At 36.7% G+C, this 18525-nt stretch overlaps 1 protein-coding gene across 3 annotated transcripts in view; it reads right to left on the bottom strand.

The window, feature by feature from the left end:
* LOC122665596 (inosine-5'-monophosphate dehydrogenase 2-like) overlaps positions 1 to 6907 on the bottom strand; it is a 32121-nt gene extending 25214 nt beyond the window's left edge. For all 3 annotated transcript variants that reach the window (XM_043861759.1, XM_043861756.1, XM_043861751.1), the window contains exons 1-3: positions 5654 to 6907; positions 4610 to 4789; positions 2259 to 2516 (exon numbers count right to left, since the gene is read on the bottom strand). In XM_043861759.1, coding sequence (XP_043717694.1) covers positions 2259 to 2516; positions 4610 to 4789; positions 5654 to 6649 — 1434 coding nt within the window. In that variant the 5' untranslated portion in view covers positions 6650 to 6907. The remainder of the gene's footprint in view (positions 1 to 2258; positions 2517 to 4609; positions 4790 to 5653) is intronic.
* Between the last annotated feature and the right edge of the window lie 11618 nt (positions 6908 to 18525).

Raw genomic sequence — 18525 nt, 5'->3', positions numbered from 1 at the left:
ATGGCAAAGGACTAAGGATGTAAAGGATCTAAAAAGGTATAAATTTGCCAGAAATGAAGCTAAGAAGATTGTGGGAAAAGCAAGGGTGGAGAAATATGAAGATCTTCATAACAATCTGAGCACAAAGGAAGGGGAAAAAGCTATCCAATAAGGGATGAGAGCATTAAAGAGAGATGGAAAAGTTATTTCTACAACGGTACAACCTACTAAATGAAGACACTTCAAGTAATAGTATACCAAAGACTGCATTACCCATCAAGACACCACATGATTAGAGTGTCTGAAGTAAAAGAAGCTTTAAGGAGGATGGAAATAGGTAAGGCACTAGAACCAAATGAGGTCTCAATAGAAGTGTGGAAGAGCTTAGGAATCTATTGTATATCTTGGCTTACCAAGTTGTTTAATAAGACTATGAACATAAGGAAAATGTCAGATGAATGGAGGAGAAGCATTGTGGTTCAAGGTGATATTCAGAGCTGCAATAACTATACATGCATAAAACTAATGAGTCATACTATGAAATTATGACAGAGGCATTATTGAAACTCACCTGAGACAAGAAAATACTATTAGTGGGAATCAATTTGGTTTTATGCCACGAAGATCCATGACAGAAGCTATTTACTTAAAAGATTAATGGAAAGATTTAGAGATTGCAAGAAGGATCTCCATATGGCCTTTATTGACCTAGAAAATCTTATGATAGTCCCTAGAGAGTTAATCTGACAAGTACTAGAGAAGAGAAGTGTTTCAAGTAAATATGTGGACATAATTAAAGATATGTACGATGATGTGGTGACTAGTGTAAGAAATGTGGGGTCATCAAGATCAACTTTAAGCCCTTATTTGTTTGCGTTTATCATAGATGATTAACCAGAGACATTCAAGATGAGGTTCCTTTGTGTATGTTTTTTGCTAATGATGTTTTGATGGATGAAACAAGAGCATGGATTAACACCAAGTTGGAGTTATGGAGATCAACCATGAAATCTAAAGGTTTTAAGATAAGTAGAATGAAGACGGAGTATATGGTGTGTAACTTTAGTTACACTAGGACAGATAATGAGGTGGTGAAAATTGATGAGACGGTGATTCCGCAAAGTGATTATTTTAGGTATTTGGGCTCAATCATAAATAAAGAAGGTGATATATGATGATGTTTCATAAAGGAATTAAAATAGGATGGATGAAGTGGAGAGGTGCGTTCGGAGTATTGTGTGATTGACATATTCATTTAAAACTTAAAGGAAAATTTTATAGGACAATCATACGACCGACTATGATGTATGGTGCAGAATGTTGGTCAGTTAAGAAGCATGATGTAGATAAAAAGTGTGGCGTAGATGAGGATGTTGAGAAGGATGCGCGGCAAAACTAGAAAGGATAAAGTAAGAAATGATCATATTAGAGCTGATTTGGAAGTGGGTCTGATACATGATAAGCTACGAGAAAGTCGTTTGAGGTGGCATGGTCAGGTTCAACGGAGGCCTTTGGATGATCCAGTGCGGAGAAGCGATTTGATTCAGATTGAAGGAACTAAAAGAGCAAGGGACAGACCTAAAATGACAATAGCAGAAGTAGTAAGGAAAGACATGAATAGTTTAGGCCATATATCAAGGATGACCTTGAATAGAGCTGATTGGAGGGCAAGGATCCATGTAGCCGACCCCATTTAGTTGGGATAAGGCTGAGTTATTGTTGTTGTTGTTGAGATCTAGATTCAGAAATGGCCATATCAATCATCAGATCAAAATCTGACCGTTAAATCTGAAATCAGATTTGGACAATATCTAGCCGTCAGATCAAGATCTCTTCAATACCATTAGTGGGCCCATAACCTGCAGGCCAATCAGATCCATTAGATTTGATCGATCTGTATCAGAATTGCAAAAAATTATGGCCTTCTGAAAAGTCCACAACAAAATTAAGACTCCATTACAAGGAATTGGATGGGTCCAATACCCACAAAATAGCCATGAAAATGTTCTCTCCCTGAAAAGTGGATGAACACTGTATTTGATTGGTATGCAGTGGCTCTATCAAAGATCACCAAATTCAAAACAGAGTTGAAGCATCTAGTGTTGGCTGTATTCCGGGTCCGTCAAATATGGCTCCTTAATACATATTATAACTTCAGTTGAGACAAAAAACCTCTTCCTCATTCCTGTCTGAAGTAAATATTTCATTGGGATACAATGCAGATATAAAAGAACATTTTCAGAGCAGTAAGAGAGTATATTATGCAGAAGAGTACATACCTCCAGCCTCAACACCCTAGTCTTTAGAAGGTTGTGAGCAGACTGCACAGAGGATGCACCAAGATCCTGGAATCCTTGCTTGACTGCTTGCATTGTGTAAGGAATAAACTTCAATACAGAACCTTTATCTGCTACAGCTCCTACAACTCCCTGAGCCACCTTTAGCTTAGATGTATCCCCCAGGTACCGGGCATCACTTCCCTTTGTCATGGCTTCAAGGGAACCCATGCCTCTGTATTTTTTAATTCTACAGCCACCCTAAAAACATAAATGTCAAAGAAATAATGTCACAGTAGACACAATAGATGGAAGGCATATACAACACTAGAAATGAAAAGGATGTACACACATATAACATCCAATTGTACAGGACTAAAGTGTGAATTGAGATAAAATCATTGAGGCAACTGGTGTAGATTTGCTAGTGGATTCAAAACCAATCCATGAAGGACTTGTAAGATGATGTTGTAACAGACTGGTCCATACAAGTTGCAACAGATTCAGTATCCAACATTCTTTAGGAAGCCATAGACAAAGACTATCTTGCATAAGCCACCATCAGAGACCATTCAATGCAAGGGTGCAGCAACAAGAGCAAACACCAAATAATGCTGTAAACATAGTTGTCAAAGCGACTAGGCGACCCAAGGTGTCGGAGGGGCACCTAGGCAATGTCTAGCCCCAGGCATGCAGTATAAGAAGCCCTATCAAAGCTATATGATATAATTATCATTATGCTAGTAATGACCTAATATATAAAATCAACATATAATAAACAAAGCATAGGATATAATATAAGGATATTCATGAAAAAGCAAAGCAATAAACCTATATCAGCATAAACTCGTGAAGGCCACAAGGCGGTCACATTTCTTGCATTGCATCAAATAAGGCGTGTTGTTGTCTTGGACCCAAGAAAGCGTCTAGATGCCTAGGTGATGCCTTGACAACTATGGCTGTAAATCAGCAAAATTACAGCCTTTGGGCCCAATCACGGGCTTCCTTATGGGCCACTTTATGTGCCTCCAATAGACCTCCGTACAGACTTGAATAGGCCCGTGTCCAGCCACACCTTTGCTAAACAACCCCATACCTCTGTGAGACAACCTATTTAAGCTATCCTGGGTCTCAAGTGTTTTCTTATAATCTCTCAAGCCACCTACAAATTAGAAGTACAATAAAGTTACATTGTATTTAGAATTTTCATTCTATTTATTTTAGGCAATGGATTAGAATCTTTTAAACTATGTAAGAGCTACTATTGCTTCAGAAACTAATCAAGGAATTGTTTAAAGTCCGAGTTAGGCTAGAATCTCCAGATTCAGGAGTTATTCTAGATTTTCTTACACTTTTCATTGATGGGCTCCATAGCTTGAAATCACTTTTAACAACAGACATAAAATGTTAAGGTCAAAAAGTGCTACACATATGCATATTATTTAGTATTATTATACAATAATACCCCAAATCTGAGGTTCATCCTTGCAGGTGAAGATCTTTGAAGTTTGATCTTGTGATCGAGAAACACCAAGCACAAGCTGTAACATTCAGCCATTACACCATTCATCAACTAGTATGTTTATATCCCTAGAAACACATTGATCATTTAAAACCCCCCATTCTTTTCCCTATTATCTGGTCACTACCATTGGAAACCCTTTATTCCTCATTCCAATACTTAAATCTGAACCAGATAAAACCATTCCTTATTTCCTCACTTGAATTGAACCTAGTGCATAACAATATTGTTGTGGACTACCTATCTGTTAAACTGTCAATGAAAGCTAATGAAGGAAAAGACATATGAGCAGAGATTCTTGGCCAGTTTAAAAAATACGTAATCGGACAAAGTTTGGAGTTCATTGACAAGTGAAGCTACTTCCTCCCACCCCCAACTCCTTCCACCCAAATATAAAATAGAAAAAAGGTGCAGGTTAGCATCACGAAGCTTCATGAACAGCCTAAGTTGACTAGAAACTTCATTATCACTTCAAGGGGAGAGATCTTTGACAAGACAGAGGATTTTCCTAAGAGAGGAAGCCACATGGAAGCAGCAATTTCGTAGAGCATACCTTGTAATAAGAAATACATATTCGTCCAAAGAAAAAGAGAAACCGGATTTAAGTCTTCTATAATCTTAAATTTACCAATGGCATCAGAATGACAAGGAGAAAGAAATCTAATTAAGTCAAATGGAATAGAAAAGTGTTTGAAGCTAATATCTAGAGGGAAAAAGAATATGTGGCACACCACACGTAGGGGAAGAAAAAAGTGAAAACATCATTAACTGCCACAAGCATTGAAATGTTAATAGTAAAATATAGAATGAGTTCCATCAATCATTAACGAACCTGATACTCGTAAGCCCCAGGAGCCTCGTTGCTGCCAGCTAAGAAACTCCCCATCATAACGCTAGAGGCCCCCAGCACCAAAGCCTTGACGATATGTCCAGAATTTGCAATTCCTCCATCAGCAATGACAGGCACACCACTTTGCTCAGCAATGGATGAAACCTTGTAAACAGCTGTTGCCTAAAAAGTTCAAAGCAAGAATATGATTGGAAATACAACGGAATGAAATACCAAATTCTTCATACGTTTTTAACAAAACCTATGATTGATCTACATACAAAGGTAGCATAATTAATGATATTTTAATTCCTTTCCCAGATATGTTTAATAATATATACACATATTCTCTGTTTTATGCATATTATTCTCGGTTTTCAGATTTAAATGCCAATGACTCTTACAAATTCATGCATGAACTCAGAGCATGAGCCAAAGAAAAGAAAAATATGCAACTTTCTTTCTGAAGAAATAAAAAATTAAGAATGGTTGGAAGTTGAAAAAGTAGTTCAAGAATGCGTATCACTATACCAGCATGCTCCTGATATTAGTCATTGGGGAAAAAATGCATTGGTAGATCCAATTTAATCTTTGAGTTATTACTAGGCTTAATCTCTGATTCCTATTACAAAAAGGAATCCATTATTATGTAATCTGTTTAGTATAAATAAAGCTTCGGAGGGACTGCCTAGTATCGCCTTTTCCTCTCTAGTCAGTCCTCCTTTCTCTCCCATCTCTTTCGGTTCTCTGCTTTCACTACTCTCACATTGTTACAAGAACCATTAAAGATATTTCAGACCAGTTCTCCCTAAGTAAACCTGAAGCCACTGAGCTGAGCCAAAGTGGAGATCAACTCAAGTTCTATCCTTGTAAAAGATTTATAACATCCATAGTTGTCAAGGCGTCCCCTAGGCAGACGCCTTGGTCACCTTGTTGGTTCGCGTTACTTCCAAGCCCCCCCCCCCCGCCAACGCCTTGGGTCACCTAGACGCCGTGGCAACTATGATAACATCAACATATGATTTCATAGAGATATAGAGAGGTTACCTGACCACGCCCCACAGCACAGACTTCCTGAGTGGTGCAAATGGACCCAGAACCCATCCCAACCCTCAAAGCATCGGCCCCTGCCTGAATCAGATTCTGAGCCTGATAAGCCGTGACAACATTGCCACCAATGACATCTAACTCGGGATATGTCCTCTTCACATGCTTGATCATTTCTATTTGATAAATCGAGTTTCCCTGCGAACTATCCAGTACCACCACATTTGCTCCAGCCTTAAAAAGATGTTCCAACCTCTCCTTATCTTGTTCCCTCGTCCCCACTGCTGCCCCCACCATGAATTTCCCATCTGGACCCAATGATGGAAGCCCTAATTTTGGATACCCGCGAATTCTTTCCACATCAGCTGCTGTGAACAAATCCACAACTTCACCATCATGCTCACTCACTAAAGGCACATAATCAAGCTTTTTTGCTGCTAAAAAGGCTGCAGCTTGCTCAAATGTATAGTTTGAAGGAACTGAAACCAGTGAGCCCAACATGTAATCAGAAACTGGAGCCTCTTTATCACTTAGGCTCTCCCAATCAGATTTTGCAACTACACCTAACAGCTTTGATTTTGAATTCCCTGACTCAGTAACAAAAACACAAGGTGAAGATGCAAAATCATCAATTGAACCAATCAAGTCAGAAGGTGACTTAATAATTGGATCCGAGATTAATGGAATCTGATGAGACTTGGCAGATCTGATTAATGCGGCTTGTTCAAAAGGCAGGTTGTTGTAATGAATAATGCCAATGCCACCCAAAGCAGCCATTGCAACTGCCATGGAGGATTCAGTCACAGTATCCATTGGAGAAGAAACACAAGGGATATGGAGGTCAATGTTTTTGGTCAGTTTTGTGCTCAGGTTAACTGCATCAGTTGGGAAATCGATGTAGTGCGGAAGGAAGATAACATCGTCATAGGTATATGAATATCCTTGGTTGAAAAGATGATCAGCTGGGAAACCATCTTCAAGCAAGATTCCATCCATAGCTCTGAAATAAAACAAAAATCCCAGAAGTTACAGGGCTAAGTGAGGTTATTTTAGGGGTTATAGGGGAAAGAACTAGGGAGACCACAACGAGAGACAGCTGGGAGGGGGGCACACTTGTGAAGCACGTGCAACTGATATAGATTTTTATCGCACAAGATCCAATAGAGGAAGAAACTAGAGCTGTGGAACTAGTGGCCCAGAGGACTGTATGTTGTCGACTGCAAAAAATAAGAAAACAGATGTTAGAGAGATGCTTAAGAAATCAAATCTGTCGACAATGAAAACAGAATAATTAAACAAAACCTGTTGTTGCACAAGGAAATATACACGAGTTCACAATTTTCATTTGGTGAGACTTCAGTGGGAGAAACATTTGACTCATCTGCGGCTGTGGAAGACCTAGAGAAATGTTGATGACTTGATGCCCCTAATTTCGGATGACTATATAAACTTCTAACTATGTTTAAAAACCAATTTGCATAAAACCTCATCTGATTTCATTTGACAGCTGTGAATAGCATATAAGCACTATCACTGTATATTACGAAAAGGGGGGGGGGGGCGGAGGGGCGTAACATCTTTAATGATACTTCTGCATTCACATGGTATTCTATTCTTTTCCTTGCTTAAACTTTAGAAATACCTAATATATTCTATTCTCTTTTTAGTGAATACCCTGAATCAAGAAAATTGGAAAGTAATACTCTCTCCATTACATCTCTAAGGGCTAAGCTAAGTCTTCCAGGATATAAAGCACACCAGTTATCAAGATGAAGCCACAAATCAAGCTTATGAAATAAGTAAGAAGATGGGCCCTGTTTAGGCCTTGGAGCTGCCAATACACCATTGACCTTTTCCAGTGAGTTGAGACAGGAATTGAAGCAGAACCAAAAAGTATAACAAAGCTGTGGTGAAAGTGGCTCTTATCAGGGTGGACATTGTGATACTATCAAATGGCTTAGAAGGTTGGTACATGTTGAAGTGACAGCCATAGTTGTCACGGCATCTAGGGGCGTTGGTGGAGGGAGAAAATAAAGGCGTCGTCTATGGGACCAAGGCGCCCTTCCAGCAAAGGGTGCCTGGACACCTAGGCGTTGCCAAACTTTGAATGATAAAAAAAAGTTTGGCCTCAAAAGAAAGTGGTCAGGAGAAAGGTCCAAGGGCAAGATAACCTACTTTAAAAAAAGTAATCCCAGTTAGAGAGATGGGTCTGTTTCTTGTTTGTAAAGTATTTTGAGTAATGTGGATTCAAGGCTTTTCCATTTTTTGTTTCCTTCACTTATTTGTTTGGCGGGTGGCTTGGATCATGGTCCAGGATGTCATTGCTCAACAGCTCTGTCTTAGCTTGAAAAGCAGCCTTACATATGTGACCCACATACGGGTCCATAGCAATTAGTTTTGGCCACAAATGTAGGTGCCAATTGATTGGACTTTTTGTCTAGTTAAGTCAGGCAACATCTTGGGGTACCTTAGGGTAATTTTAATTCTTTCATTTAAGACAATGAGTCCAGCTGTTTTGGTATCTTAAGACTTAAAAGTTCTGTTTTCAGTTTGTGAATTAGTAAGTGGGGTCTTGCTAGAAGTCAGAACCAGAGTTGGCGTCAAAAGTTCTTGTCGGTCTTTTGGAGTTGAATTTTAAGTCTCAATACTTGCAATAGATCAGTTTTTAAGGAAAATAAAGGTACTTCGATTTGTGGACTGGATCCTATCTGAATACGCAATCTCTATCTTTTGTTTTCTTCCCTCAATTTTTATTTTTTTCTTAATTGTTTCCAAACTTTATTCTCTGTTTTTCCATCATTGTACTTCATTCTTTTCCTTAGTTCTCTGTCATTAAAACCAACCAATATCTCATTTTCTATTTAATCATTTTTACTTTTTCTTAGTTCTAAGACCTGTTTTAGCCTTGATGTGCTAATCTTCTTTGGTAGAGAGTAAAGTAATTACTTCAACTAACCAGGTAGATTCCCATATTCCAGATTCATATTATTTAATCTATTCTAAATTCTCTTTTAAACTTATTAATTCTGAGATATCTCTTTCAGTTAGGATCTGTTTAAGGTATATAACCAACTTCTAGACTCATGTTTAGTTAATTCTGTTATTTGCATAGAACTCTATCAAGTACAGCAGAACTTATAAATCTGCCAGCCACACCTTAGATAAAATTTTCCTTTGAGTATGTCTAACCATATGCAAATTTGCATAATGTCAAGACTAGGGAGTGTCTATTGATGCGAAGTATTATTCTACATAAGGGTACCATGGTGTTCCCCCCCCCCCTCCAACTCTCTTCTTTCTTATTTGTCTTTCATCCTCAATCAAGGAGTGGGGGCATTATTCTGTTGCTTTGAAAGGTCGAAAGTCAAATTGTTTGTTGACATAAACCCCCTTCCCCTTGTCTCCCCCCTTCCATTTTGGTTTATTCTTAGATTTTTGTGGAGATTCATCTCCCCCTAAATGTACAGCACAACTCAACTTTTTTTCCCAACTCAATGGGATCAGCTCATCTCCATCTACATTGTATATTTATGATATGTCTCGAAGCACTTTATTAACTTTTTAGTTATAGATCAAAACGAGAGAGAAAAGGGACCAAATCTCAGACATATAGTATATCTGTATGTCATCCTTCTATCCATTCTTGTCAGTTGAACTAATTAAACAGGAAAAAAGAAAAAAAAAAAATTAGAGAGAGAGAGACATTTAGGGGGGGGGGGGGAAGAGAAACTTGGACACTTGGAAAAACTTGTATAAAAATTTTCTGCAAGGTTTTAGAGAAAAAGTTTCTGCTTTTTAAATCATAGTGACGGATACTTATAGGAAATTTGATTACTAATGCCAATTGATATTTGCCAGTCTTCACAATCCGGGGAATGTTCAAAGCGAGAGAAAGTGTAACATTCACCAAGACCAGTTTTCTCACGATAGAGCCACCTTTTGGGTCCCCTTCAACCACTACTTCTCCATTGTTGAGACTTACTAAAAAATTTAAGCACTTATAGGATGGAAAAATCATCCCAAATAATTGTTAGCACTAATCATTTATACTTAAAAGATGTGGAGGGGTGGGGAGGAAACCTTGCATGAACATAATGCCAATGGGTCTGCAGAAATGTGGATAATCCTCCTTCTAAAGTTGCAGGAAGGGGGGGAGGGGAGGAATACAATCTTTCAATCTCAAGAATTTGCCAGAGAAAAATAAAAGCAATGGAGGAAGATGATAAGGCTTCAAACTCTCAACAACTACCAAGCATCATGAACTTTAAACTCCTTAGAAGACAAAAGCCAATGAACAATTATAACAATGATGCCTGATGCCAAATCATATAAAAAATAGGGGAAGTTTAACCTTTTATTTCAAAAATCTATGGACCCATATACACCAGAGAATGGGGTGAAGAAAATAATCCACATTATCAGCCCTAAGTCTGAAAGTAATATAGTTCCATCTTTTGACACACCAGATTTTTTGCAATAGAAATTCTTCAGTTTGCAAAAAAAAGAGTGCAATTGTGGTTTTAGTGACAGATTCACAAAGCAAGAAAAACTAGATTTTGGAACATTTTAATATTTGTCCATATAGACATTTTGGCAGAGATCTATTTATTCTCCAACCATGGTTATTTCTATATAGTCAGCATGCTTTTTCTTTGTTTATTTTCCTGTTGTCCAGAACAGAGTTTATATACAAAAGCTTGAGAGACAGAGAGAGAAAGTAAATTCAAAGATATTATCACAAACCGAGAAAGAATGGGTTCTTGTGAGTGGACTAACTGTTGAAAAGAAAATCAAAGAAATAAGGAGCAAAGAAACGTTGGACGTAACTCTTAAGATATAATACATTGTGTTGGAGTTGGAAATGCAAAATGATCTTGGGTGACACAATATACTAAATTTCTTCTACTCGTCTCCATGACATAACTACAGATGAATAGAAAACCATAATATCTACTCCATTAAACGGCGAAGAGTAAAATTCGAATATCAATCACTACAGGCAATAACCACCCAGAGAAAAGAAATCACTACAGAGAACCAATCAAACACAACTCCGGTTAATCATGAGAGCGTAAAAGGTCAAAAAAGACTCACCTACTTCTTCTCCTCCTCCTCCTTCTTCTTCTTCTTCTTCTGGAGAGCGGAGTGGTGCGTGGAGGAGACCGGAGTGCTCTGTTGCGCAGCTTTGAGGTCTGTGGCTACTGGGTAGGGTCAAGGTTTTTAAACAGAGAATCCTAACTGAATCGGGCCTTTTGATCCGATTCTGATCCGAATCCGATCCGAATCAATTTGGAATTGACAGGAATAGCCTATTCTTCCAACCGATCTACTTGTCCAGAAATTAAACAAAATTTAAAAAATGAAGCAAGCAATAGCTGATCGTAGGGTGTCAATCGGTCGGTTCTGTCCGGTTTTGATCAGTTTGCTTCGGTGTGAGAAGCGGTGAATCTGAACCAAACCAATATAAGAAGGTTTGGGTTTGGTTGTTTCGGTCCGGTTAGAATACGGTTTAGTTTGGTTTTCTATTATCGGTTTAATATCGGATTCGATTTTACCATGTATATTTATACATAATTATGAGGGAAAAAAAGGGGTTTTTATGATCTTCGAGATCGGGATGGTATCAATTTTTTATCTATTAGAGTTTGGTTTTGATCCGTCACATGGCTTTGTGGTTTTCAATGCGGTGTAGTTTTTCAGGTGGTTCCACAATACTCCAATCTAAATCCAAACCAATAAGGAATCGGTTCTGTTCAATTTGACTTTTTTATTTGGTTTGGGCTTGGGTTTGGCACTCCCTAGCTGGTGGGCAGGACCATGGTCACTCACTACCTCCCTTCTAAATTTGTTGGACCCAACGTCTAAAAATGGGATTCACTTTTTGAGCCATTTCAGACTAAAATGATCACGATTTTTTTTTTTAATGAGAAATAAAAGAGTTTTTATTAAAATATAAGTTCATGAACATTTGCTTGTAAAATTCCTAGTTCTAAATTTCTAATAGATTTATAACCAACTTTGCAAATTACAGAAACCACCATCGGATCTTTAATGATTACATCAACATTCTATTTCTGGATAAAAAATAAAATAGATAGTATTTTGAGACATTCGTAAATAGAAAGTAATGTGGAGTAATAATTGGTGGTTTACTTACTTCTTTCCAATAAGATTCTATTGTGCTCACTAATTAATGAACTTTTTTTCCATTTAAAATTATAATTAAAATAAACTAATTGTTAATCAAGAATCCATGCACCATAGGAATCTAATTTGGTCCATAAATCTAAGAAGTGGTGAGATTCCCATTGAATATTAAAATATGAGAAGTAGCAAAACAAGCCCAACTAGGCAACAACTACCATATTACACATCGTTTATCATGTACTAAGTCTCAAAATACCAAGTTCCCATAGCTGATTCGGAGAGATGCCCATTGTAAAAACTCTATTTTTTCACTTATTATAAATATACATAAGAAATACCACTAATATTGTTCTTAACTAATGGGAGAATGTTCTCTGTGCCGCAATGCAGGTTGCACCCAGGCACATGGGCAGCCTGTGCAGGGGGTAGGGTGGTCATTGCGCCCACCCCATGTGCCTAGGCGCAGCCTGTGCTGCGGCATAGAGAACAGCACCCCTTAACTGATACACTCTTTTAAATTCTTGGCTATGTTCTTGTTACAAAAATTAAAGATTCTAATAACTGTTATGAAATCATCAAAAATTAAATTTTACAAATTCTAAAGAAAAATGTTTTAGTGAAATTTATATCATTACATTACATTCAATTGGTTGGGGAAGAGGGGGAAAGGAGGAGAGATGAGAGTTTTTTTTTTTTTTTTTCTCACACGATGTAGATAGGAGAATAGATTCCTTAACCTTTCGTCTTTTAAAGAAAATTTTATTAATGAGGGAACAAAGTTCTCAAAAGGTCAGCATACAATGGAAGAGAAATACAAAGGGGTGGCGAAATGTGCCAAACATTGTGGGACTGTGAACTAGCTCCCAAAGATGCTAAATGGTCAACTACTGCATTGGCTTCTCTAAGATTATGGTTGAAGATGACTTCTTCAAATCTGAGGTAGGAGAATAGATTCCTTAACCTCATGGATTCCCTGCAACCTACTATTGCTAAGGGTACCAACCAAACTTCTTCAAATTTTTATAGATTCCCTTGGATAGTTATCAATTATCCCTCGCCCACATCTTTAAATTTGAAATAGGTGTTGAATGGAAGCCTATAGTTGATATGTTATGTATGTAATGAAAAAAGTGTTTCAAATGTTTTGAGTCAGTCTAGAATATGAATATCATAAGAGATCTCTGCCCTCTATTGGAGCGATAAAGATAGACATAGGGGGCGCTAACATAGGTTGTGCAACCAGATAGAGAACTGTCACCCTTAATTTGTCTAAAATCTCACATGTGGCTAATCCCTCATTGGTGAGCTGTGGTATGCTTCATGCCCATGCTCACCCGGAGGTCTCGAGTTCGAGTATTCTGCCTGTTACCTTCCCCTCTTCCTCAGTCCTCCCCCCCCTAAAAATATATATATATATATATAAAAACTCCTAATTCCAAAAAAAAAAAACATATGTTTGCCCTTGTATTTTTTAACTCTTATTTAGTATGTTACTGAATTAGAAAAACTTTATGTTATAAAAAAGAATTAGAAAAACTTTAGTCCTTAAAACATTATAAAAGAACCATGAAGTATGTTATTATTTCATTACCAATCAAGGGCCACAAAGAGCAAGATTTGACATTGGGGTTTGGCACTCTTTGTTTCAAACAACTTGACAGGCTCACGCTTCCAATTGCAGGAAGACTTATAGTTAAGGGTGTCAAAATGAAATCGGAATCGAATATCGAAATCGAAACTGATCGTTTACGATCGAATCGAACCGCACCGTAGAAAAATGATTTGATTTTGATTTTATATGTTCTCTTTTTTGTTTGATTTTGATTTGCACCTCAAAATCGCGGTTTTAAACCGAATAAGAAATCGAATAGAAACTGGTACCTCTTACTCTAATATTAGCACATGCATCAAGTGGATTAATTAATAACATAATAATTAATTTAATAAACATAATTATTGTATCACTCTTGAAACATAAAATAAGTAAAATGTAATAGTTTAACTATATATTATATTTGTTCAAGTATGAATTGAAAATGATGTATGATGTTAAAATGGATTAACTAAACCCTAATTTCTAATAAAATAAATAGTTTATTTATCATGTGAAAGTGGAGAAGAAAAAAAAATGGAAAAACAAAGAATAGGAAATGAATAGAACAACGGTTAAGGATGAGAAATTTTTTTTTTATCACATAGGCATGGAAAATATGATGAGTGAGGGAGATCGGGAGAGAATGGAGAAACACGAAAATATAAAAGCCTTGTAAACTAAGGATGTCTTCATTACTAGTTCTCAAAATGACACTACACAAATCGCATGAAAATCGAATAATGAAAACTGAATAGAAACCAGTAAAATCGAACCGTATGTAAAACGATTATGATTTTAGTTGATTCCTATCCAGTTCGATTTTAATTTCATTTTATCAAAATATAAATCACTTCGCAATCGAATCGAATAACTAGAATCACATCGATTGACACCCTTACTTACAGCGTCAGGCTTAAGCATATATTTTCTCAGCTTTGTGGCTAAAATATCTTCTTTTACCAAAAGTCTTCCGACGAAGATCAAGGGCGCCATTTCCTTTTAGTGGATAGCGAAGCCTTTTTGTCGAATTTGGGTGTCACGAAGTGTGGAACCCCATAAGCTGTGCCCTACCAACAAACAACAATTTATCAAAAAAATAGCCAACGAACAACAAAAGCACAAAAGTAAACAAAAGCGGATTTAGAATCCCAGCATCACGGGTCCTTGTTTCTGGTTGGGTAATTAGTGCCAAAAAAACTTTTTAAAATCTAGTCTGCCGTTTAGTTTCTCTTTCCGTATAAACTTTTTTTTGGGGGTAGATTCTTTCCGTATGCACTTGGTGGGAGGAAAAATTCCAATGACTTTTGCAACATATTTTTCATAGTGAAATCAAAAGTCATTTTTTAGTAAACGTGGGATCTTTATCCCTAGTAATTCCCTGTCCGGTCAAGTTCCCCTAGTGCCCCTGACAAGGGAGATGCAATGACCATTCCACCCCTATCCGAATACTCTGCATGGGTGGGGTCTAACCCCTCTTATTACAGGCATTAGGGATTGGACCGGGCAGGAAATTGCAGAAGATAATTTTTTGAAAATGTGTCCCATAATATAAGTATGGGAAAATGATGTACATGCTTGTTGTGGGGTGTCATGAAACCTCCCACATGTAAGCATATTATTCACCATCAGATGAAGCAGAAAGTATCTCAACCGTTGGATCCTTTGCGATTCACTACCATTGCACTTTCTGCAGCCTATGACTGTGACTCCGAAATCTCTCTCCTTTTCTCATAGAAATTGAAAACAACTTGATAACACCAAACTAAGGTAGAGAAGATGGTTGGAAGAGATAAGAGTAACTTTAGTTCTTTTTGTTGAGAAAACAAACAAAAAAATAGAGTTTTTCTTACCATGACTTTTTGTAGTTTCTCAACGGTTGTGCTTTTTCGTCAAAACCTTCTTTCACAATGATTTGAATTTGGATAATCTGAAACATAATTCATTTGATTTAAATAGATATTTAACTAATAATAAAGTATTGAGTAGTTAATGATCTTGAAGATTCAGTAGATTCTAGGGATGTAAATGGATATTTGTAAATCCGTATTCGATCCACATTCGTATCCGTTTAGGAGAATCCAAATCTGTCTGAAACTTATCGGATACGAATATGATAATCCCCTTATCCAACCGATTATTATCCGATTCGTTTAGCAGTCCGATGGTAATAAAATATCTAAAATATAATTTTGTGTTTGTCTATCCTTTTAAGGTACTTTATTAGATTTTGTTATCTTATTTTTATAAATTTATAAGTTAAGATAATGTGATTCTTATTCTATATTTGCTATTGGTTTATTTATATTATTTTATGCAATGTGATACATGGAATTACATATCTATTAAAAAATTAAAAACAAAAAACGTAAGAGAATAAAAAACTAAGAAGAGTAGAAGAAATGGTAGTTACCGAACTCTCAAGTCTCAACCCTAACCCTCATCATAAAAACGGTAAATATGTCAACGGATAGTTGAAAAATCGTATTCGATCCGTATTCATATCCATTTAGAAGAAACTGTATTCAAAAGATCACTATTCAAAAATTATCCGAATCCATCTGAAAATCGATAAGATATTATCCGAATCCGTCCGAATATAATCGGATACGAATATGATAATGCCGCTATCCAACCGAAGTCGATCCGCTTACATCCCTAGTAGATTCTAGAGAACGAAGAAAAGAGTTAAGACAATTGATAAACAATGATTGATAGTGAATTGTATATGGTGGGCACACGTCAATGATGTAAATGAATAGTGAAAAATCTGAATTTGATTTGCATCTATATTAATTTAGAGATATCCAGATTCGATTAAAGAGAATATGGATTCGATCCGTATTCAATCCATGTACATGTTTAAGCTAGAACAGTAATCAAATTTCACTTTTGGAGGAACAATACGTTTTGATAGAAATCAAATCATTTCTTTTTTGGGTAATGATAGAAATCAAATCATAATAGGGTCCAAATTAGAACCTGAGCGTGTGACATGGAATGGAAAGAAAGAAAAATTATTGCTCTTTGTCAGCTTTGAATCTGAACATAACACGTGGAAGTATATGATTGTGCCTAAGGAATAGTTGGTGATCCTAGAAAAATTATTGCTTTTTGTCAGCTTTGAGTCTGAGCATAACACGTGGAAGTATATGATTGTGCCTAAGGAATAGTTGGTGACGGTTAATATTTTGGCAATTTTCTGGATGGGCCATACACTCTCTATTCATGCTTTCTTATCTTTTGGGAGCATATAGACCCTAAACCAGTCTCAATGCTCAAATCTGAAATTTTGTGGTTTTCGTTTTGATCTCAGAATAACCCTTTTCCCTCGGGCTAAGTTTGGACGCTTGAGATCAGTTGGCCGGTTACTTAAGGCCCACTTAATGAGGACATGATGTCACACATCACGTAAGCAGTAAGCACCGAGTTACCAGTCCGAGTCGGGCTCACGTTCAATACGTGAGTGTACGAGAACGGTTCACAGCTGTTAAGATGGAATCCACCTTGTGGGACCCACATAAGGTGGATTCCATCTTGCCGGCTGTGAGCGATTCTCGTACGTTCAACGTGAGCGCAACTCGAATCCTGAGTGTCCTTACTCCTAACTAGATTCACTCACTCCCTATTTCACCCAATTAAGTCTTCAACTTAGGTCAGTCACTAAAAAACAAAAAAAGCTACCATGGTTTAAGTATGAAAATTTTATATAAAAAAAAAAACATATCTCAACGACGGAGTGTACTGTCCATGCTCAAACATAAAATGAATGAAATGACCACCCCAACCCCATGATGCCAACGGATGTGATTTCATTGGCCTCCATACATGCGTAGGTCAAGCGTCTTATAGAGAACATTGACCCTTTTCTTATTGACATTTTTCAAGATGTCAAATAGTATGTAACTATTTTACCTAAATTTTTTTTTTTGTTGTAACTATACCTTTTTGCTAGTTTAGTATGACATTTTTTTTTTCTTCCCAAAAAAAAAAAGTACGATATTTTTTCCAATGAGGTTAATAATAGTGTTATTTCACACATATATTTGTAAAATGCACATGTCAATAACATCTCTTGAGTATTGACAATGATGTCAATTTCAAATTATTTTTGAAAATCTTTTTATACCCCTATCTTAAAGAAACATTGGGAATAAAATAAAGGGCAATTATAAGGTGTCAAGTTCAGCATCATTCAAAAACACTTTTAAATATTGAAATCACATTGGTATCGAATTCGACAATAACGATATTGATACCTATATGGATCGGTCATATCGATTTGTATCGAACAATTTTATCCTTATTTTCCTTAAAAGATTCGATTTTTAGACGGTATGGCCGAACTAATGTGAATATTTGAAATCATGGTAGTAACACTCTAACTGAATCACCATCAGGGTTTAAAAATTCGGAATCACAAGATCGGTCTCTATCAACTTCCATTCGAATGGAATTGATAGAAATAGTGGAACATCAAAACTTAAGAGTAGGGAAGAAGCAAAAACTTCCACAAAAACGTTTCTTTTGAAAATCTTCGTTTAAAAGATTGTAGGTGGTGTGCAGAAAGTATCAGGGAACAATGGAGAATATTATCGACTCTGTGCAATTGGGGGTAGAACATTTTTTATCCGGGATGGGTGTATTTTTCTTCACCCATGGTGGAGGAAAACTCTCTTAAAATATTTACAAATTTTACTACAGATCTGTTTTTTTTTTCTTTTTCGTATCCTAGATTCGTAGATTTTTAATATGGAAAAAGACATCATTACTAAAGACATTAAGTAAGCTATGTGGCTCCATCACCCTGGCTGTAGAAGTCACAGACAAAACAGTAATAACTGAGCTTTGACTAGAAAAGAAAACTTTCTATAAAAAAAAAAGATGGAGAAAGAAGACTGAAAACATGCCATACTCAGTGAATCAAGTATGACGAGCTTTATTGATAGAGTATTGTGGCCTTGTGGGTTGTTAGCCCCTTGTAAGCTTTTGACACTTCAGTCTTTGAGGTTTGAAAATTATAGCCTTTATTATTGTGGGTCTGGCCTGCTTTGTTTCCAATTAATGGGACCCCTTTCTACTCAGTCCCCTAAAAAACCCCTATATAAAGGCCACTCCACCTTGCCTGATTGCA

The sequence above is a fragment of the Telopea speciosissima genome, chromosome 1 (assembly GCF_018873765.1).
Source record: "Telopea speciosissima isolate NSW1024214 ecotype Mountain lineage chromosome 1, Tspe_v1, whole genome shotgun sequence".
Lineage (NCBI taxonomy): Eukaryota > Viridiplantae > Streptophyta > Magnoliopsida > Proteales > Proteaceae > Telopea > Telopea speciosissima.
This window is presented reverse-complemented; position numbering and strand designations above follow the sequence as displayed.